Source organism: Festucalex cinctus, chromosome 20 (assembly GCF_051991245.1).
Source record: "Festucalex cinctus isolate MCC-2025b chromosome 20, RoL_Fcin_1.0, whole genome shotgun sequence".
Classification (NCBI taxonomy): domain Eukaryota; kingdom Metazoa; phylum Chordata; class Actinopteri; order Syngnathiformes; family Syngnathidae; genus Festucalex; species Festucalex cinctus.
In genome coordinates, this window is record NC_135430.1 from 20,085,123 (window position 1) to 20,108,707 (window position 23,585).

Consider the following 23,585-nt stretch of genomic DNA (forward strand, 5'->3'; position numbering starts at 1 on the left):
GAGGAGGCCGAGGCAACATACAAAAAAAAAAAAAGGGTTTTATTACTTATGTAAAAATAAGGTGGTGCACAACAAGGTGCAGACACAAACGACAACAACAAAAGTCCTAAATCAAAGCAAACTCAAATAACAAGGCAAGACGGGAGAAACTGCAAAGCGTGGAAACGACAACGGACCGACAAGAAGTGAACTGAAAACAGGTGACTAAATAGACACAAACTGATTACACAACAAGTGACACCTGGACAAAGACACACGTGGGCGAGGGAAGTGATTGGCTGAACACGAGCGTGTGGGACGACAAGCACAGGTGAAAATGATCACACGAAAACGAGACACCGACAAACAAGGAAAACAACTGAAGTGATCAACAAAGAAACCAGAACAAAAACCCAACCCAAACCATGACATTTTATTAGTTTTAGTTCTTTAATAAATGCTTATAAATGTTTTAGTCATGCTTAGTTATGGTTAATGTAATTGCAGTTAGTTTTCGTTTAAAAAAAAAAAAAAAAGCAATTTCGTTTTTATTTTATTTCCTTAACGAAATTGTTTTTTGAATTTTAGTTTTAGTTGTTTCGTTAGTTTTAGATCACTAAAATAACCTTTAATGTGATTTTTCTTTCGACACCCTCCCTTCTTACTTTGACCATCTCCAAACATTTTTGTTTATTTTATCTGAACTGAGTCAAATGCCATTTTTAGCATAAGTCGCGGGCCACTAAAAAACGGACGTTGGGCCGCAAATGGCCCCTGGGCCGTAGTTTGGACACCACTGACTTACAGTCTTTCTCTCACTGATGTTGTTTGGCGTGCGTGCGACTATTTTTCGAGTAGAGACTGAAATTCCCAGACAACTGAAAAAAAAAAACATTATAAAATGTTCAGTGTTAAATAGTTCAGTCTGCACATTTTCAGCAAGGCTAAAGAAACTGCTTTGTTGTTGATGATTATTTTGCGACGCATCGAGCAGAGCTGGTAAACTCATTTTGCTGCACTGTATAGTTATTGCAGTACCATGACAAGAATTTCGATTGAATGCAAAAGTAACTTTGCATATACTCTTCATTTCCCTCACGTCTGCGTCTCCTCTGCTCTCGTTACATCCCAAACGTTCTTTCCTCCTCCGTTTTCATCATCCTCCATCTGGTCTTGACATCTTCTCTTCTTCCTCCAGCGTCATTTTCGGCCTCCGTTCTTTGCCACAGCGGATTTCGAGCATTTTAGCTCGTTTTTCGAAGCAAGCAGAATATTGTGTTCTTGTGCTACATATACGACATTAGAAATTAGAAAAAAAAAAGTATCTTTCTACCTTATTCCGTTCTTTAGTAATCAGCATTTGAAAATGGGTCATTTGAGTGACATTGAGCGAAAATGGAAAAGAAAAGATTTTCTCCACAACACTGACTTTGATACGAATATTTTTTGTTTAGCGACGCTCCGTCAAATTAGCTTTAATGTTACAAATGCTTTGATCATTCACATCAGCCTTGAAAACGTTCTATTTCATCAGATTGCGTCATGTTTCATTGTCATTCGCAGCTCTAGTTAGGGCCCGAGCAGCTACCGCTAACCAGGTTAAATAAACTTGAGTTGAGTTGAGTTTGTGAGGGCCAACTCAAGCGAATGAGTTGCCCCGGAATCTGGGTTGAAATAATTCAAATAGTCTGATGTAGGGGTGTGAATTGCCTAGTACCTGACGATTCGATTCGTATCACGATTCACAGGTCACGATTCGATTCGATACCGATTAATCCCGATACGAATTTATAAGTCGATTGTTGCGATTTTTTTCATTCAAATTTAGAAAATACTAATCAGTAAGCTTGTAGAGTGTAAGATTTATATGAAAATGTATTATTTATTTATCTGAAATTTCAGTCTTATAGAGGTTGTAATCTGTTTCATGTTTGAACAGCATTAAAATAAAATATTAAGGCTTAATGTTCCGTTCATATAACATTCTTCCATGCTCAAGGTGTGAATCCTAACCCGAAGTCAGACGTTTTGTTGAATATTTTTACATTAAAAATGGAAGTTTAAAAATCGATTCACACACACACAAAAAAAAAAAAAAAAAAAAAAAAAAAAAGGCAATGATGATAAGACGTTGAATCGGTAAGACTACCGAATGAACAATTCTGAGCTCTTAAAAAAAAAAAAAAAAAAAAAATCGATTTTTTTTTTATTGAATCGATTCGAGAATCGCGCGATGTAGTATCGCGATATATCGCCGAATCGATTTTTTTTTTAACACCCCTAGTTTGATGATTTGTGATACAAGGGAAAGCTTTGACGCTGGTCATTATCGTTGTTATGCACTGAAACTCTACACCAAAATATAATATAAGACTGCGACTCCCACATTTAACACCAAAGGTTTAAAATGGACATATTGAAAGAAAGATTAAAGCTACATCAAATTTAATGTTTCTCTTTGTGATAATGCTGACACCTTTTTTTTTTTTTTTTTTTTTTTTACACCTACACCAAGTTTATCAACAAGCTTCCCTGCCATGAAGTCATTACTTTGATAACAAGAAGCTATTACACAGTATCTCATTCCAAGGTGTTGCTGGCAGTGTTATAAAATCATTTCAAATATTATCGTGACCTCACACATCATGTTGCTGAAAGTGTCGTCATTTTGCCATCATGTGTCACGGCTTGTTTTTTTTCTTTCTTTTCTCCGAGTTTTAGCATGGGAACTCTACCAATGAACCATAATGAAGCGGCAGCGGTATTTGTGCAAAATGTGTCACTGGCCCGTTCTGGGCGGTTCGGCACGTCGTAAAAAAACACTTAACGAGCCTGGCTCAGTTGCAAAAATAGATTAGAATTTCTTACCTCATGTTTGGCCTGTGAAAGTCTTTAAAAAAATAATATGAAATAAAATGTGTTTTTAATGACATGTGAAATATTGACTTAATAGACCTGCTTTACTTTTTCGTACTCCCCGCTGAATATCATCATAAATCAAACTCCCAGCGTGCGCTGAAATCATGTAGGACGGAGCGTAAATATAATAAAATAACCCTAATATGTACATTTATTCCTGTACAGAATGACAAATGACACTTCTTATGCCTTCCGGTACATTATTATTATTTTTTTTTTATTAAATAAATGTCTAATTCACCAGAAAAGTTGGCATTATTATAACAAATTTTTCTTGCTGGTCCAAATACCGTAAGTTAGGGTTATTGCCGTCATAAGCACACAAAAAAAAAAAAAAAAAAAAAAAAAAAGTAAAATGTAGTTAATACTATATATATATATATATATATATATATATATATATATATATATATATATATATATATATATATATATATATATATATATATATATATGTATTAGGGGTGTCAGGCGATTATTTTTTTTTAATCGTAATTAATCGCACAACTTTAATAGTTAACTCACGATTAATCACACATTTAATATCTAAATGTTCTACATGTACAATAAATGTACACTAATTGTTTCCCAAGTTTTTCTTTTAGTCATTGATGCAGTAATTTCATAATTCACAAAATTAAAAACACGTCCTGTACTGTAAAAAAAAAAACAAGTGTTATATTAATTTGTGTTGAGGTAAATTTTCTGCCAATAAATGGCATCATTGCTTTTGTAAGATGGCGACAGATCCGTGCATTTTTCTTTTCATAATAAGAGCTATCTAATCTTGGGAAATTTTGCACATTTTTAAAATAGTACAATACAAATTAACCCCAATCTCCACAAATATAGGCATTATTATTACAATTTATTGCTACTAATTTTTTTTTTTAACTGGAATTCCCCCAGTACAGTCATTAATGTAATTTATTTATTTATTTATTTATTTATTTATTTATTTATTTCTTCAATAGTTGATGTCATTATCAGCTGGCCAACTGTAGCGTTGCTACAAATACAATAATTATGGTAATTCTGAATGATTTGGAGGCATTTGTGTCGTCTGATACCAAGCGGTGAGCACATGCGGTCCGCCCAGTCAGTCTGTAACTGGCATTTAAACGCCAAAGTGTGTGTGTGTGTGTGTGTGTGTGCGGCTACGTCTGCAACGTGAGCAAATTTGTGTGTTCCTTATTTTGCTCACACATGACCTAAAAACGCACTTAATGACACAGCCGCGCGTGCCAGAGCGTCCTTTTTTTGGAGGGAAAATTGCATTTACAAATCCAAACAATCGTGCGGCGAGTGGCGTCTTCCACGCGCGGCTTGACGCGCACGTAACAATTATGAACGAGGGGCCCGACTGCGTGCTGCGTGTAAAAAAAAACTCGTCGGCTCGCATAAATCCATCTTTTTTGGTTCCCGGTCCCGTCTGCACTTCCAGTCTGCGGTCAGGAAAGTGCCGTCTTCTCAACCTCAGTGAAAACAAGCGACTTGTGTGGGTGTGCGGGTGCTTGTTTGTCTTGTCTTGAATGATCTGTGCAATCAATTAACTTGCATATTTGGTGTGTGTGTGCGTGTTTTGCAGCATCGAGCACATTCTTGAGGTTGTAACGTTTGCTATTTCTGCATCCCTTTTCTTGCTCTTGTTGTTATCTGTCGATCAAAGTGGCTGCGGAATAAAGCCTCATCTGAGACCGGAATCAATTGGCTTTGCTACCTCAAATGGATGGACAGCTTGCTATCATCAACGGAAACACGGATTCAAGATATTTGTCGGCACAACGTGAGACCATCTGTCCAATAGTTAAAGCTCAAAAGATGTGCAAATGAGCTTTTCTCTGCCAGTTGAGTCGATGCATTTGCGGCTCAGGCCAAACTGTGGACAGCTTTTGACTTTCTCGACCAGGATTTGCCCCCAATTTAAGCAGAAATGTACGAAATTCCAAAGGGTTCCCATACTTTTTCATGCCACTGTCGCTATTTATGTTTGAGCTGAATATAAACAACTGGACGGCTACATTAAAATACATGATGGGCAATTACGAAAACGCATTCCTTGTTCAAGGGGACTGATTATAGGGAGTCTTCGGTTTTCGATGGAGTTCTGTTTGTATGGCTGTGATGTATCGCCAATAGTATGTAACAGAGTACCGTATTTCCCGCACTATAAGGCGCACCTAAAAGCCTTCAATTTTTTCAAAAGCTGACCTTATAATCCAGTGCGCCTTATATATGGATCGATATTGAGCCGCAACAGGTCTCGCTGTCAAGACGCCATCAGCAGAAGATCCCGCCATCTTGGATCGCGAGCTAATACTAATATTTACCTCAGAGAAAATAACAAAACAGCTGTTTATTCATTTTGGGAGTTGTCAGAAAGCTGCTTTGTAATCTATTAATAAAGTTTGACTGACCTATCTGACTGTTTTGTTGACATTCCCTTTAGCGCAGCACCATCAAATGGATGCATAACGTAACCCCAGCCTCTACTGTAGCGCCTTATATATGGATTTTTTTTTAAAATATGTCATTCATTGAAGGTGCGCCTTATAGTGCCGAAAATACGGTACGTGCTGTAGTATCAATAGCCTAAGCTAACTCAGTAAGTAAAGTCAAATATTTGTGTAAAAAATACTTCTGGGCCAAGAAAACTGTATAAAACAATCAAGTGAAAAACAGTAACCACTGCATAAACTAGTTTGTTGTGTGTTGTTGTGTGAATTGCACTAAGGAACGCAAATTTTTTTTGTTGAGTGAGATCTGATAGCTGTTTTTAACGAGTTCTTGGTTGCCGAATCCAAAACTGATCTCTGTTTTTAACTTTCACGTCAAGTTTTTTTTTAACTAGGGATCCTTGTTTTCTTAGAAAATGTGAAATAAATGTGTATGCATGCAAATCAAACACTAAGTGATGGAGTAGTTACAAGCTTTGAAAACTTTTTGAAAAAAAAAATAGCATAAAATGAAATATAACTTACAGCGTTAGGCCCATGGTTACAAGGTTAAGAGAAAAAGCAGCACTAATCCTCTTAATTCCGACTATGCTGGCGTTCTGTTTGCAGATATTGATCGTACTGACCTATTGGACATCTCAAATCACCATATAGCTGTAGATGAGTATATCATAATTGGCTATTCTTACTACAGTCTTACTACAGCAAATCAGTGGAATTTTTGCTTATTTGGTGGGTAAACCGTGGATAAAAAAAGTTGAAGTGCTAGAAAAATACGCCGTAATTTTGGAATCAGCAAGCTAATTTTAGTTTCAATTAGCTAAAAAATCGAATTCAACAGAACAAATCACTCCCCGGTTTTATCCTCTGTTATTTCGGTTATTTCAACCACATGTGACAGTTTCCAATGAATCAAAACAAATAATTGAGGAGAAATCACAACTCTGTGATCTTTTCTTTCCTCTCGCGGGTAAAAAAACATCATTATGTTCTCTCTCGGTAATGAACGTCGTCTTTGTGTGTCCAGTGGAGCAGGACCGGCAGCTGTCCCCACAGCGGCGTCACCACAAAGAGTACAAGTTCAACCTGTCGCAGATCCCCGAGGGCGAGGCCGTCGCCGCCGCCGAGTTCCGCCTCTACAAGGAGTGCGTGAGCCGAGCCTTCTGCAACGACACCTTCCTGCTCAAAGTCTACCAAGTGGTCAAGGAGCACCCGGACAGGTGACAGCACACTGTGCAGCACGTGAGGGGAGAAAGTCTGAGTCGACATGCGGTTGCTTTTGACTCAAATAGGAATCAAGAAATGTCAGGATTATGATTTCTCTCTCTCTCTTTCTCTCTCTCGCTCTTTTCTCAGGCCATGTTTACAATGTGAAATCGAGCAAAGCCATTTCTCACTGAAACAGCACCGCTTCAAAATCCGCCGAGCCTCCCAAACGCGCGGAACTAATACATGACAAACATTTACATTGCATCTGCAGCGCTACGTAAACATCCAGGGAGATTTTGAAGTCGTATTTGTGTTTGATCCGGCCTTCCCGGGGAAAGCTAATGCTGACATGCTGAGCGGCGGTTACGCGGTACGCTCAGCCGCCACGTTAGGCACAGCGAGTCCGATGACAGCCGATGCGAAAACGGTTTCTGCCGTTTTGCTTCGGAAGCGTCCACTGTGTATTTTTCTCATTGTTGTGTGCGATGGTTGAGAATAAAGCAGTGGAAGTCTCGTGACCCTTTGTCAAGAAAGCAAAATGTTTGGGTGCGGTCCAAAAAAATGTTACGAGGCTCAACGTGATCCACGTTGAGCTCTTTGGAGTGAAGAAGTCCTCCATCCAAAGATGCTGGCAATCGTCTGTTTGTCCATGCTGTCAAAAGGGTTTCTACGGGTATCAGAAGCTACTTATTTTCTGCATTCCTTTACCCCTACAATGGTCGGTTTGTACTCCCCAGCCAAGAGGTAAAGCCTTTTATTTTCACAGATATTTGCAGATTAAAGGGCCCGTATAGCACTGTGTTATTTTGGGAAACTTGTTTTAAGTTCATTCGAGCCTGGTTGGTATAGTTAACAAAAACAAAACAAAAAAGACTATTATGGCCACACTGAGAAGAAAGAAAATAGCAAAATGGTAAAATTACACACGACAGTCGGAGACCATCAACTGATCCGTCTCTCTTCCTATAGACTAGAGTTTTACTATGTACATTTCTGCTGAGAAATGTGGAGTGAACGACGTGCGGTTTGTTAGCAGCTAGCAAGCTAAGCTAGCTCGAAGACTTTGATATACAATAAGACGAGTATATCCGGAAACAAACCATTTCATGAATGACAATTTACACCATCGACGTTTTGATCGACGTACTGTTTCAACCAAAAACAACATACCGGTGGTACCTTAGGCTTCCACTTTGTCACCCAAAGTAGCTAGCGGCTCCAAACGACTTGTTTCAATGATTCGCAGTAATGTAATGTCCTACTCGGGACGTTTTTGGTGACTCTTGACATATTTCCCACCTTTTAACGAAAACGCTCGGCGAAAATCAAGCTCTCTATATTCATTTGATATGAGATGTTTGTAACGTCAGCTGGTAGGGTCTATAAGTATAGTTAATTTGATATAATTTTGTAATGTATGTATGCACCCAATGCCCTTCATTTAACAGAATAATTTGATTAAATCATCCATATGTTAGTGTAGTATATCTTGTTTACATTTTTGGTGGTGATGTCGTGTAAGATGAATCCATTTTAAAGACGTTTGCCCTAACTGTGTAGTTTTACGATTCATATACCCAAACAAGATTAAAAATAGACTCAAAATGGACTCATTTTTGTCTGATTTGTCTGATCCCTCGCACAAAAGCTGCTGGTCAGACTTGTGAATGAGATTTACCGTCGTCAAAAGCACTCGCCAGTTGACCCTTGACCTTATTATTCCAGCCCATTTAAGCAGTCAGTCACAAAGTGCTTTTGACGCGGGGCTCTCCAGCCCGCGGGCGGCTCTCCGACGGCCCCCCCGCCGTCTCTCCCGCCAGGTGGACCTCAGCTGCGTCGATCCCGCGGAGGCTCACGTGCTGCAGGGACATTCTCCGAACACCTGGAAGATTGCGGGGGCTTTTGATGTGACTTTGAGAGGCGCCCCGCCGTGTTATTACTACTGTAATGGCACAGTGGGAGGACGGGCCCTCTTATCACTCGTCCTCTACCGTCTTCTCGTGAAGCACTTTTCTGTCACTTCACTCAGTGGGACACATTCCACCATCGTTTGTCAAAGCAACTTGCTAAAAATAACATTTTGGTCTATTCTATGCTTTGTGGGAACAGGTAGGCTCTTCTTCTTTTTTTTTTTTTTTTTTTTTTTGTAACAAGGGCTTGGATGTGATTTGGTCGAATGGCTAAAACTTGAGAGGAAAACCAGCTGTCCTACATAACATATAAAACCCTACTGGATAATAAAATAAAGTGAAATAAATTAAATAGCAATTTGCTCCTTTGCATTTCAAAAAGTTACATTCAGAGTCCAAATGTAACTCCTTCTTCAGCCATTATTCCAATTCTGCTGTCAATCTGACATATATTTTAATTGCAAAGTTTTCATTCAGCCAAACTTTCTTGCAAAAGTGACAGTACTTTATTCAATCTTAATACATTTTACTTTATAATGTTATCATGTATGTCAAAACACAGCCGTCTGATTAATATCGCGTTAAATTTAAGCAGCAAAATTCGGGCGGGCGGCCATTTTGTCACTTGCTGTCACCTGAAAATGACATCACAGTTGCTCAGAGCTCGACCAATCATGGTTCAGCTGTTTTCCGAGTGCGATCGTGTGATGGTTGCAAGATAAGCCGCGATTGGTTTGTTACCTGAGCTCTGAGCAACTGTGATGTCATTTTCAGTCGACAGCAAGTGACAAAATGGCCGCCGCCTGAGATAAATAAAAACGGTTGGATTTGGCTGCTTAATTTATATTCTACAAACACAATGTTACCTCATTTTTTTTCAATTTAAATCATTTATTTTATTCATTTGTAAAAGAAAAAAGACAATATAAACACTGTTATATAAAATATGCAATATACACTATTCTTCGAGCAGAAAAAAGACAAGTCTTAATTTCTTTGCCCCATTTCTCCTCAGAGTTCAGTTACAAAGTAATTAAAACAAAACAACATGAACAACAGCAAAACAAAATAAAATTGTGTCACAGCTCGCCTCACAGACAGTCACATGACATTAATCAGAATACCGTGTTTAGACTATCTGCATTGAACATTTTTGGGTTGACTTCCACTTCAACGGTGTAATTGCAAAAGTTGGTTTGACTCAAATGAGTAAAGCGCGTTTCTACGTTGTTGTTCTCGCCCAGAGAGTCTGACCTTTTCCTGCTGGAGTCTCGCAGGCTGTGGGCACTGGAAGAAGGCTGGCTGGAGTTTGACATCGCGGCCACCAGCAACCTGTGGCTGATGAGTCCAGTGCACAACTTGGGCCTCCAGATCAGCGTGGAGACCAGCAGCGGTAAGCCATTGAACTGTACAGTGTATGGACAAAAATATTGCGACACGGCCTTTCAAACTAGTTTTTCTAGTTAAGATGCGAATCAAAAATGAGTTTTATGCAGATGCTCAAGTTCTTTCGAACCAATTTCTTCAAAGCATTTAATTGGAAAAATCCCGTGGATACCAAATTCATAATTTATTTACAAAACTACCGTATTTTCCGCACCTTCAATGAATGACATATTTGAAAACTTTTTCCAAATAAAGTCGCTAAGTTAGAGGCTGGGGTTACGTTATGCATCCATTAGATGGTGCTGCGCCAAAGGGAATGTCAACAAAACAGTCAGATAGGTCAGTCAAACTTTATTAATAGATTACAAAGCAGCTTTCTGACAACTCCAAAACGAATAAACAGCTTTTATGATTTTCTCTGAGGTAAAGTATTAGTATTAGCTAGCGATCCAAGATGGCGGGATCTTCTGCGCATGCGCGTCACCGATCGTGCAGGGTCACCGATAGCGTCTTGACAGCGAGACCTGTTGCGGCTCAGTCTTGATCCGTATATAAGGCGCACCGGATTATAAGGTCAGGTTTTGAAAAAAATGAAGGCTTTTAGGTGCGCCTCATAGTGCAGAAAATACGGTAATCGTTTCATTATATGTTTTTGGAAACAGGGCAGAGCATCGATCCCAAAGACGCGGGGCTGGTCGGGCGCGACGGCGCTCTGGAGAAGCAGCCGTTCATGGTGGCGTTCTTCAAGGTCAGCGAAGTGCACATCCGCAGCTCCCGCTCCGCCGGCGGCAAACGTCGCCAGCAGAACCGCAACCGATCCACACAAACGCAGGAGGCGTCCAGGGGGCCCAGCCAAGCAGGTCAGTCCCATGCCCGTCGCGTCAACATTGCGCGATTGCCCGCAAGCCACCGGCACACAGCGAAATGACCACATCGCATTCCGATAACTTTCTATATCATGTTCAATAACCGACACAAACAATACAAATCATTCTAAAACAGTTTTTCTAATAATCCCCTCTCACGTGAAGATCACTTGTTGCTAGGCAGGATTCATGGAGCAAAAATTATTTACGATGCAAATATGCATTCCGTCACTACTGACGATTACAGACCTGGTTCGTCTTCGAAAAATAACGGACCAACGTTGACGGAAAGGTGTCCCTCTGAGATTTTAGATAAATCTCTTGCCTTAAATTTGGAGCCATTTGTCAGCATCATTTTTGTCGATTAAACTGCCGATGAAAAGTCATCCGATGGCTCTCATCTTGCTTGCTGCAGATTAGTTAGCAACTAGCGGCTAACGCTGGAGATGCTCATGTTGGAGCCGGAGTTGAATGTTGTTTAAATACAGTGTCAGCATAATTAAGTAGTTTCTGAGCATCCTTATTGATTTTGATTTCAGGGCGATTTTGTGTTATTGACATTGGTGGCAATGTAACCCAGAGTGACTCCAAAAATGAGTTAAGTTTCGCTCACGGTCTATAACAAATTTTTGGAAACTCAATTACATACATTTGTAACATTAGCCATTAAATATCATTTTGGAATATAAGTAAGCCTTTTTTGTATAACATCTAGGTACTATTGCCAGCTTAAGAAAGTCCATGTATTATATAATTTGACAAAGATGAAAAGGAAGGATTTTATTTAGTTTCTTTCTTTCTTTTTTTAAATTTTTTTTTTAAGCATTTTAGTTTTTATTTTGTTCACAATTTACTTATTTCTTTTATAAACTTGGTTCCAGCTGAAAAAAACAACAACACCCACAACACACTTTCTCACCTGTGTTGTGTTATGGTCCAATGAAACCAAGGCTGAGACATAATTCAAAATGTTTTCAATTCTTCAACATACGAACACCATTAATACGGTGAAGCATGTTGATGGCTTTTTTAGCTGAAACTGGGGCCTTCGACAAGGTCATAAGAATTCAAGCTTAAGAAACTTTAAACTGTCAGATAAAAATGGAGGAAGAAATAGATCCAACCAATATGCTTTATTGAAAACTAAATACATGTCGGAAAAAAATTGTCACACAATTACAGCTGAAGCCCACATCAGCCAAACAGCATCGACGCTATAGGAAATGGATGCATGGCGCCTAAACCACAAAGCAAATTGAAGAAATGCAGTGTTGGCCCACCACACATGAGTGGGACTGAGGAAATAACTAAATGATCCACCAGAATGAGCACACTGATCCAAGACAACTTGCAAAAGCGTCACACGAGTCGGTCTCGGCTTACGACCTGAGCTGCATCTTCTTCCACCTCGTCATCTCGCCGTGTTTCGTCTCCCCAAGCGCCGCGACTCCTTGTAAGCCCTCTGAGATGTTCCAGCTTTTCGCTTTTGTTTACCTGCCCCGTTTCTTCCATTCAGCTCCTCGGTGTGGTTCTCAGTGCACACTTGTTGACACAAGAGGCTACGAGTGCAATTCCTCCGGTCTTTTTTTTTTTTTTTCAGTAATCGCATCGGATGAAAGCTTTCAAAACAGAGAACAAAGACACATCATTTGTTATGCCGCAGGACAGTTGGAAGAGTGGAACACATGTTCACTCTTGGCTTTGGACCGACTTGGACAAAAGATGTCACAAAACCTCTCAAATGCATCAAAACATGAAATATATGATGAAAGAAGAATATATATATATATATATATATATATATATATATATATATATATATATATATATATATATATATTAGGGGTGTGAATTGCCTAGTACCTGACGATTCGATTCGTATCACGATTCACAGGTCACGATTCGATTCGATACCGATTAATCCCGATACGAATGGTCACGATTCGATACCGATTAATCCCGATACGAATTTATAAGTCGATTGTTGCGATTTTTTTTCATTCATATTTAGAAAATACTAATCAGTAAGCTTGTAGAGTGTAAGATTTATATGAAAATGTATTATTTATTTATCTGAAATTTCAGTCTTATAGAGGTTGTAATCTGTTTCATGTTTGAACAGCATTAAAATAAAAATATTAAGGCTTAATGTGCCGTTCATATAACATTCTTCCATGCTCAAGGTGTGAATCCTTAAAAAAAAAAAAAAAAAAAAAAAAAAAAATCGATTCTGCCGATTATTGAATCGATTCGAGAATCGCGCGATGTAGTATCGCGATATATCGCCGAATCGATTTTTTTTTTAACACCCCTAATATATATATATATATACACACATATATATACTTTTTTTATTTTTTATTTTATTTTTTTTAAACGTGCGAATAATGACTGCCCGTTACTTGGGAGAGGCTATACTGGTGGAATTCCAGTCGCAAAATTTACAGTAATACATATAATAATAATAATGCATATATTTGTGAAGACTGGTGTCAATTTGTATTTTACCATTTTTAAAATGTGCACAATTTCACAAGTTACTTCATGTTACAGATTAGACGGCTGTTAATATGAAAAGAAGAAAAAAATGCACTGAGCTGTCAACGTCTTACAAATGCAATTATGCCATCTAGTGGCAAAAAAAATGACCTCAACGCAAATCAATCTCACATTCGTTTTTTGTTTTGTTTTTTTTACTTTACAGTACGTTTTTAATTTTAACTCAATTTTGTGAATTATTGTGAAATTACTGTATCAATGAATAAAAGTTGAAGCCGTATTTCTATTTAACATTTTTCACACCTTTATGTTGACAAGACTATGACATTTAGGAAAAAAAATATTGATTGTATATTTTATTGAATATTTAGAACAGATGAAAAATTTGCGATTACTACTGGCCGAAGCAGGGATAGGCTCCAGCACACCCTTGTGATGGATGGATGGATGGATGGATGCCTCCTAGCAGAAGCGATGCAGTGCTATTTTCTCAGTTAAGAATCCACCCTCATCAACTGGGGCCGTCTGTTAATAACGTGCACCCTTGGTGAATTGGACTTTGCGTAACCCGGGACATCAAAAACTTTCTGCCTTGCCACTCGGGACAGCGGCGAGGGTAAATATTTAGATCCCACGCAGGAAGTGAGGACCCCGCCCGCCCTCTGGCCGCCTCCGCCGCCTTCTGCGTGACGTCCGAGCAACTGCGGCATCGGTCGGGTTTGGGAGGATCGGCGAGGAACTCCGAGAGGGTATCAAACGCGGAATCTGCCACTCTAGAGACAGGGAGGGGGGACGAGATGGATGGATGGATGTGGATGGATGGTGGCGGGAGCATTATCGAAACCAACAAAATGCCAGACAAGCTTTCTCTTTTTTTTCTGAACATTTGGACATGAAGAAAGGCAGCAGTGTATGTTTGAATTGGTGACTGGGCAGCACCTTCCATTCTTGACACGCATTGTTACTTTTTTTAATTGATCACGATGATGCTTCTTCAAATCCTGAAGACACCGTTCTCATTGCAAATGATTTCCCCCCCCCCCCCATCTGTTTTCCCAATGAGCGTTTTCCTCATTTCTATAATTTGAAAATGATAATGATATCACGATAGGAAAAATGTCTTCCAGATGACACAAGCACTTAAAATGTCTGCCAAACAAATTTCTGCAGCATTAGTTTGAGACATCATTCTGCGTGTGATAAATTGTATCGGGCCGCACTCGCCAAAGCCGACAATCCGCAGTCCAGTCGCTTGTTTGCTTGCCTTCGCGTTGACATTCGGTACTGCGCAAAAGTCTCGGGCCACCACTGAGCTTTGTTGTTTTTAATTAGCTTCAGTTATAGGAGCCATTTTGACATCGCAAAATGAAGGTTCATTTGTTTATTAGGATTGCATTAAGTTAAGATTTTAGAAAACATTCTTGTGCAAATGTATTTATTTTTTTGTTAATCCAATAGTACTGTGATTTTTTTATTTGTTATTCTCCACTCTGATTGATACACGTCATATAAAACTCAAAATAATTAAACTAAAATGGAAGTTTGTTTTTTTAAAATACTTTTTTTTTTTTTTTTTTACACTCAACTCACCAATCAACATTTTGCTGGAGTCACTTTGTTGACGTTGTTACCTTGTTGCTACTTTAACTTTATTGAACAAATAAGAGAAACATAAAACAGCCCCACTATATAAAACAGTTTAATTTGAGCAACAACGTGTTTAGAACAGTTTAGTCAGTTTAGTCCTTTTATTCCACTTGTGTGATTAATTTTATACTTGTGCGGCAAATTTGTGCGTCCATCTGGCTGGGCCTTTAGCAAAGTCCGTCGTCAAAAGAACAATGCAACACCTTTTAAGCATAATTTCCACTTTTGTGGGCGCGAAGGCAGCTAATAGTTGTCGGGCTGTCAGGGGGAAGTTAACGACCATCCGGGGAAGGAATATCACATCCCAGCAGAGCACGGGTGGCCTGTAATTAGGCCTAGCCAGTCATTAGCCGTGCGGCTAAAGGACTGAACCGCGCTAACTGTATCGCTAAAAGAATTATAATAACACAGCGCTGAGCCAGCTGTGTTTTTTCATCCGTCTCTCGCCTCCTCGTTCTCCTCGCTCCGTCCCCGCCCGATCGCCTTTTGTTTACCGTCCGAGTAATTAGACGAGACAGAGCTCCCTCACAGGGTTTAATAACCTCCGTGATGAAAGACAGGAAGAAAGATAAACTCGCAAGGGAGGAGTGAGACAACATCAAGACGTCAGAGGAAAAAAAAAAAAAGACGGCGTTCTTCCTTTCAAGTCCTCCCGGCTCGGGCGTCGAGGACGCTGCGTCGCGCTTCCCGGGTTGAGTTCAAATTGTGGGCCTGTTGAGTGGGCGTACGTGTAATTGCCACTGTCAAGGCGGCTTCTAAATGAGTCTTGATCGACGACATAACAGTCGAGCTCGGAAAGTCCAAATGAGCATCGTTTGAGTTGCGTGTTTTTGGAACGACACGCGATAAAAAAGTTATTTATGGAGTTTTCCTCCGGATAGAAGGTGCTAGAGTTTTATTTTTCAGGCTGGGTGAATGGTGGCTAGTGTTGCCGAAGAGCTGATATGTGCTCAGGACGCGTCGTGAGCATTAAAAGTGTTACGATGCATTTCCTTGGCGATTGAGTGGACCCTGGTGTGCGACCAGTCATGACCTTAAGTGAAGTCAGTGTGCAATAGGGGAGCATGGAGTGTCACATATTCAAATGTTTATTTATTTTGTTTTTTTTTTTGGTCACTCACCGGTCATGTTTATATATTTGTTGCTATTCAGAGTTCAAAGGTCACAGCCTTAGCCTTCCTGTTATCTTCGGGGTCAGTTTGAAAATTTCTTGAACAAGCGGGGATAATAAGCGTTCTCCATAAAAGTCGGGTTGGGAGTACCCCCCCTCAAAAAAAAAAAAAAAAAAATATATATATATATATATATTACTTGTATGAAGGTTATTTATTAGGTGGGTGAGTTTTTAACTCTTTGACTGCCAAACGGTGCCAGCCGATTTGGAGCATTTTCACTCATATTTCAAAGCAAACAGAATATTGTGCAGTATGACAACATAAATATGGTGGATACCATATGAAAGATTGGATTCCATTCTTTCATGAGAAAAAAAAAAGTATGTTTCTACCTTATTTCGTTCTTTAGTAATCACCATTTGAAATTAGGCCACAGGAGTGACATAAGCGAAAATACAAAAATATTAAGAGAAAAACAAGCTTTTTTGTGAAAAGATACATTTTTTTGCACAACAGTGACTTTGACACTAATATTTTTTGTTTAGTGACAAGGCAGCGCTGTACAAGACGTTGCGCTGCCCACTGAGAGTGAGACAAAAAAGTGATAAACGTAAATTAACGTTATTGGCAGCATTCATTAGGATTTTAGAATACGTCATTAAACGTTTTTGGCAGTCAAAGAGTTAATACTGAAACACGGTGATAATTCTGTTTCATTTCACTAAATGCTAGCAGCAGCCAATTAGCTTAGCATAATATGAGGACTTTATACAGTTAGTCAAGAGTCCTGGAAGTCACTAAGTCTGCTTGAAAAAAAAAAAAGGTCTCCAGTCTTTAATGCTAATATAAGTTGGCCTGTTGGAGACTATCACGTCATTTTTATTCATTACTTCTTTTTTTTCTTTCTTTTTTTTTTTGTTGGCTGACATTTCCTTAAAACCGCAAGTAAAACATACCGAAACTGAACTATTTCCCAAAGACAGAAGTGTCACAAGTAGCCTTCTAAAAGTTACAATTACCAATATTATATATGCATTTTTCAAGTTTCTTTCCACCTCTGCTCCCAGTTAGGTAAAGGAAAAAAAAAAGAAAAAGAAATGAATGGAGGGCTCATGGGATCCGGAGCTCAGCGGTAGCTGCATGGCGTTAAATTTTTACTGGCAGGAAAGGGGCGATGTGGTTTATGGGTACCACAAATCTGGGCCTTTACACTCAATGAAAGCCCACTGTAAATATCAGCGTTATTCCTCTTAAAGACCCTCGTAGACAGTGCATGCTGTTTGCTTACAGCTGCTACTATTTGCTAACTGAACGACATTTTACCGTAATGCAGACGGGCCCGAGGCCTCGAAGATAATTTTTTACTTTTTTCGTTCATATCTCATTTTTATTACCGGAATGACATCAATGGATATTATGTCCTCAGTGAAATGTTATTCAAGTCGTCCTCCCATCTGCTGCAACATCCGTGAGGTTGGATCAAGAACATGTGCGATGAGTTCATCGTCGCTTTTGAAGAAACGTCTGGCTGCGATAGGATGGAATTGTATTATGCAATCACGAGGATATGGAACGAGGGTTTACCAGTGATGTAATTACAAAGGTAGCACATTATTATAGTAAAAAAAATAAAATAAAAAAATAAATAATAATAATATATATATATGTTCTTGTTAATACCGTATTTAGCAAACAGCCTGCTTGATTGTCCAGATGATTTTTATCGTTATTAAAAAAGCACCATTTAAATAGCAGTTCATTACATTACATTTCATAAACAAAAATATAATATTGTGCTTTGTTTTTTTTTTATTAAGCGAAAATAGGGAATGATCTGAAGAGTTTAAAACTAACCCTAACCCTAACCCTAGTCTGTGCACCAAAAACTTTTTCCCCACATTCTTGTGACCAATAAAAGTTGTGACACACTTTGAATATTTTGACTAAACACAATCAATGAGGGACATGGGAACTGTTTACAAACAAAGAAGTATTTTTGAAAACTACAGCTGTGAAAGCACCAAATTGTATTTGTGGTCCTGCGTGATATTTTTTTTATTTTTATTTTTTTTCGGTTTACAATCTCATCTTGAAGAATCTGCATGACCTCATTTCTCACTTTTGCTTACTAGTTGTCCCGCATCCTCGTTGCAAACTCGTAACTGTATACATTAACTCCATTAAGACGACGTTATCTTGCTATTATAGCGTAAACGTGTGATTTAACAACCACTCCCACAAACATAACCTCAAGTTCACATCAGGTCAAGTTTCCTCTGTCCTCCAATGCTTCCTGTCTATCCTCCAGATACGAAACACTCACAGGTCACTTCATCTTCAGTCATCTTCTTTTTTTTTTTTAAGTCAGTTTCCGAAACAGCAACTTCACATTCGAGTACATGTGTTAATTCATTGCTCACTCGCACATTCAAATAAACATCCAGCAAGCGGCGCTTCCTATCCAAGAGGAAGGGAAGGAACTCGGGAACAGGACGGGAAACGCCTGAACAGACCTGACTGAGTAGAAGTGATCTGTCAGGGCAACTTTGACGTCCTTAATCGAGCGGCGCCTATTTTGCATCGCATGTTTGCGTGTTTCCGTGCGTGACAACTCGGCAGGCACATTAAGTGACAATATGAACCGTAACTTGTTTGTATTTCTTGGTTATGTATGTTGTTGTACTGAAGGGTTGGATCCCAAAGCGCAGACACAAATAAGGTTTTAACTTTTTATTCACATAACTAAACGAAAAACAACAAGAATGCATCGAGACGCCAAAGCCCACTTGGACTGCGGAGAAGCACAGAGGAACCGGGAGCAATAATCCGGCCACACGCACATTTCTCAGACAGCTTATAGAGACAGTGAATCGATCTCATTGGTTGTGGCTAGACATGTGGGTACCAGTACGGGCATGGAATTATCTGAATGGCTGTTGACCTGTTGACCCTGTATTGCGATTAAAGATTCTTGACATCACGTAGCATCACATATTATGAACGATTCTTGACAACGCATAGCCTAAAACTAGTTGAAACTAGATGACGGTTACATCAGTACAAGACAGACACGTGACCTCACACCTAACAGGTCATGAACTCGACTCAAACTTGAAGGGATACTTCAATTATTTAGCCCATTATAGCAATACAAAGTTAATATTTTGTCTATAATTAATTTGATACTTTCATTATTTTTCACACACAATTAGTACCTTTAAAAACACATTTTGCAACTAGCTGTCGACTGAAAATGACATCACAAAGGGCTCAGGTAACCAATCACAGCTCACCTGTTTTCTAGGTTTGGTCATGTGACATTCACAAGCTGAGCTGTGATCGGTTACCTGAGGCCTTATGATGTCGTTTTCGGTCGACAGCAAGTTGCAAAATGTGTTTTTAAAGGTACTAATTGTACATGAAAGATAATGAAACATGACATTCAATTTTGTATTTTTTTTAAACAAGTTATGGTGTTCTCATAAGTGAAAGTGTTTCCCAGCATGCTTTATTTTAATTCCAATTAACACGTCCCTGTTTTTTTTACGTCAAAAGGTAAGCAGAGCTGCATTGATTACTGTTTGTGCATTTGTTGTTCAGATGGTGTCGTCGCTGCATCGCGCGCATTTGAAAACATGTTTTTATTAAATACGCGCCGTGTTTGTCGTGTCCCATTAAAAAGCGCAGCTGCTTCAACAAGGTCACTATTGACGAGGGTCCAGGCGGGCGGTAACAAACGCCAATGTCGGCAGTCTGACTTTCTATGACAGAAGCACTCATAATCGTCTGGAAGCAGGTCCAACTTTTCATTTTCTTGTCGTCAACCGACCGCTGAAATGTGCTCACATTAAGTCGAACTGCACTTGGCGTTTTTTTTTCATCCACGCCTTCTCGGTCCCTCCGTGGATGTTTTGGCAGGACCGAGCGGCGGTGCCATGTTTCTTCCTGCCATTGTCTCGAATGGAACGCTGCAGGGCATAAAGCGTCTCAGTGAGAAGCGAGCGAGGGAAGGCGTCATGGTGGAAAGTCGGCGTCGCCGGCCTGACTTAAGCACACTGACGCACGCCAGCAATGACCTCCTCCACTCTGCGAGCAAAACCTGCGCGAGATCATTAAGAGCAAACCGCAGATTCACGGCTATGAAGTGTGGCGGAGGACCCAAGTGCAGGAGGCGAACAAGTCAGGGAGGTGCTCAAAAAGGAGTCAATTTAATCAAACAAAACAAAAGTGGCAAACAGACTTGGTAACTAAGAATAACAAAAAAAACCGAAGGGGAAAACGATACAAGACAAGACAGAACAATGGCAGCATGGACGTGCAGAAACAAAAACCGATAACTAAGTACACACACTAATTGAGAATGATTAGACACAGGTGGGCAAGACACAAGTGGCAGGGGGTGCTGATTGGTTGACACATGAGGAAGGGCAGGTAAACACAGGTGGACATGACAAGGCTTAACAAGACTCGGGAAGACAAAGGAAAGCAGAACATAAACATGACAAACTCAAAACTTAGAAGCCCAACAAAAACAAAGCAAAACCCAACCCAAACAGAACCAAAACATGACAGAAATAAAGTTAGAAAAATACAGAACATTTTAAACGATGATGATGATAATAATAATAATAATTTGTGATATTGTTGTGAGATTTAAAACTATTGTTTTTACCAAATCACTAATGTGGAATATTTTGGCCCAATTTTAATTTTTTGTCTTAATTTATTGTTTCTTCTATACTTTTTTTTTTTTTTTTTTAATTAATACAGGAATATATATGTGAAAACAGTATCATAAAGATAGTTAAAATATGAACATGTTTTCTTTATTTATCTCACAGTTTTACTGTGAGGGCAATTGTAAAAATATCTAGATGAATAGATGATGAAGATTGATGATGATGATGAAGACAGTAAGGTGGGCTATTAGTGTATTTGTTATTGCAAGGTTAAAAATGTTGTTATTGTGAGGAAAATTTTAAAAACACTGAACAATTTAAATAATAATAATAATAATAAAAATGATGGTGATGACGATGATGATGATCGGAATTTGTGCTTTTAAAAAAAAAAAAAAAACAACTGAGGAAAATTATGAAAATACACTTGATGATGATAATAATGATAAATATGATGATGGTAATAATCATGCTTTCTTCTTTATAGACTACAATGGCAGTGATCAGAAGTCGGCCTGTCGAAGACACGAGCTCTACGTCAGCTTTCGAGAGCTGGGATGGCAGGTAACCAAAGCGTTGATCTTTAGACATGTTTTTAAAATGTAAAACATCAAATAATATTTGGGTTGAATTTTTGTTACACAATATAACTTACTACTACTATTAATAATAACAGTGATTTTTTTTTTTTAATGTCATACACAAGAAATACACACAAAAAGCTAAATGTAACAATAAAACTAACAAACCCACTCTAATAAAAATAAATACAGCAAATCTAATAAATAAATAAACAAAACAACACTGAAAATGAAATAAAAGAAAAAAAAAACTATTACATATATATATATATATATATATATTTTAATGTGCAAAAATCCCCAAATTTTAAGAAATAATAAATAAATAAATAACATCTCTCTCATCCTAAAACATGACTTCAAGCAGCTAAACTGAAGAAAACAGTTGCAGTGAACGTTTGAACGAAGCCCTCAGCACCGCTTGAGCGCTTCACTGCACAATTCCTCACATGCAGTGAGTGAGCGCCGGCAAAACATCCGTCTTGACACAAGAGAGCTTAAGTTGCTCACATGTTAAAGATTTAACACCGCTCGCTTGCTCTGCGTGTGTGTTTGTGTTTTACATGGAGACAAGGCAGAGAAGAATAAAACAAATAACATACTTTTCAAACAAGCTGCCTGGAAACACTGAGTTGACATCAAGAGGGACGCACACTCACTCTCAGGTGCCGAGAATGTGCCAGAAAAAAAAAAAAAAAAAAAAAGAGTAGGAAGGAGACAAGAAGTATGACTTCCTTGAGTGAGTCCACAGACCAAAACGCTTGAGCAGGACTTGTCCTGAGAGACGAGCTGGAGAGATTCATGCTCAATTTTCTCCACTCGAGCTCGGGAAAAACATTGATTTGAGGCGATGTTCCCGGCAGCTAAAACGGGATTGTTTTGAGACAACGCGCGGGGACGGGATGTGCAAACGTGATTGCTGTGGATGCCCAGCGAGATTGGCAAAACAAGGGCTGGTCATTCACTTCGTTACTTAGTTAATTTTGTTCACATTCATTTCAGAACGCAACTATTTACCTTTGTCGATTTGTTATGTTCATAGTCTTTGTAAAACAAATTTCCTCTAAATGAATAAATAGATAATAAATAAATAAATAAATAAAATTGGACCGGAAAAGTCAAAGAAAAATAGCAAGAAAACCCGTAAAACTGCAAAAGTTCAAGTTAGTCACAAATGACAAACTGCAATAGAGTTGAGAAGCTGCAATAACCGAACCGTGAAATAGCAAAGTCAAGTCAAGTCAAGTCATCTTTATTTATATAGGACTTTCAAACAGTCTTAGCTGTCAAGTCAAGTCAAGTCAAGTCAAGTCATCTTTACTTATATAGCATTTTCAAACAGTCTTAGCTGTCAAGTCAAGTCAAGTCTAGTCAAGTCAAGTCAAGTCAAGTCAAGTCGTCATCTTTATTTATATAGCGCTTTCAAACAGCCTTAGCTGTCAAGTCAAGTCATCTTTATCTATATAGCATTTTCAAACAGTCTTAGCTGTCAAGTCAAGTCTAGTCAAGTCAAGTCAAGTCAAGTCATCTTTATTTATATAGCGCTTTCAAACAGCCTTAGCTGTCAAGTCAAGTCAAGTCAAGTCAAGTCATCTTTATTTATATAGCATTTTCAAACAGTCTTAGCTGTCAAGTCAAGTCAAGTCTAGTCAAGTCAAGTCAAGTCAAATCAAGTCAAGTCAAGTCAAGTCATCTTTATTTATATAGCGCTTTCAAACAGCCTTAGCTGTCAAGTCAAGTCAAGTCAAGTCATCTTTATTTATATAGCATTTTCAAACACCCTTAGCTGTCAAGTCAAGTCAAGTCAAGTCAAGTCAAGTCATCTTTATTTATATAGCATTTTCAAACAGTCTTAGCTGTCAAGTCAAGTCAAGTCATCTTTATTTATATAGCACTTTCAAACAGTCTTAGCTGTCAAGTCAAGTCAAGTCAAGTCAAGTCAAGTCATCTTTATTTATATAGCATTTTCAAACAGTCTTAGCTGTCAAGTCAAGTCAAGTCTAGTCAAGTCAAGTCATCTTTATTTATATAGCGCTTTCAAACACCCTTAGCTGTCAAGTCAAGTCAAGTCATCTTTATTTATATAGCGCTTTCAAACAGTCTTAGCTGTCAAGTCAAGTCAAGTCAAGTCATCTTTATTGATATGGAACACTGTGCTTCAAAACTGTCATTTTAACTTGCATGTTTCCCATGTGCCAGGACTGGATCATCGCTCCAGAAGGCTACGCCGCCAACTATTGCGACGGGGAGTGCTCCTTCCCTCTCAACGCCCACATGAATGCCACCAACCACGCCATCGTGCAGACCCTGGTACAACCCGCACACTCATTTGGGAGTGG

The 23,585-nt window shown here is 38.8% G+C and overlaps 1 protein-coding gene across 1 annotated transcript in view; it reads left to right on the plus strand.

Annotated features, from left to right (window-relative positions):
- Nucleotides 1–23,585, plus strand: part of bmp6 (bone morphogenetic protein 6) — a 39,523-nt gene that overhangs the window by 14,210 nt on the left and 1,728 nt on the right. The window contains exons 2-6 of the mRNA XM_077508421.1: nt 6,382–6,574; nt 9,718–9,866; nt 10,522–10,719; nt 21,153–21,229; nt 23,446–23,556. Coding sequence (XP_077364547.1) covers nt 6,382–6,574; nt 9,718–9,866; nt 10,522–10,719; nt 21,153–21,229; nt 23,446–23,556 — 728 coding nt within the window. The remainder of the gene's footprint in view (nt 1–6,381; nt 6,575–9,717; nt 9,867–10,521; nt 10,720–21,152; nt 21,230–23,445; nt 23,557–23,585) is intronic.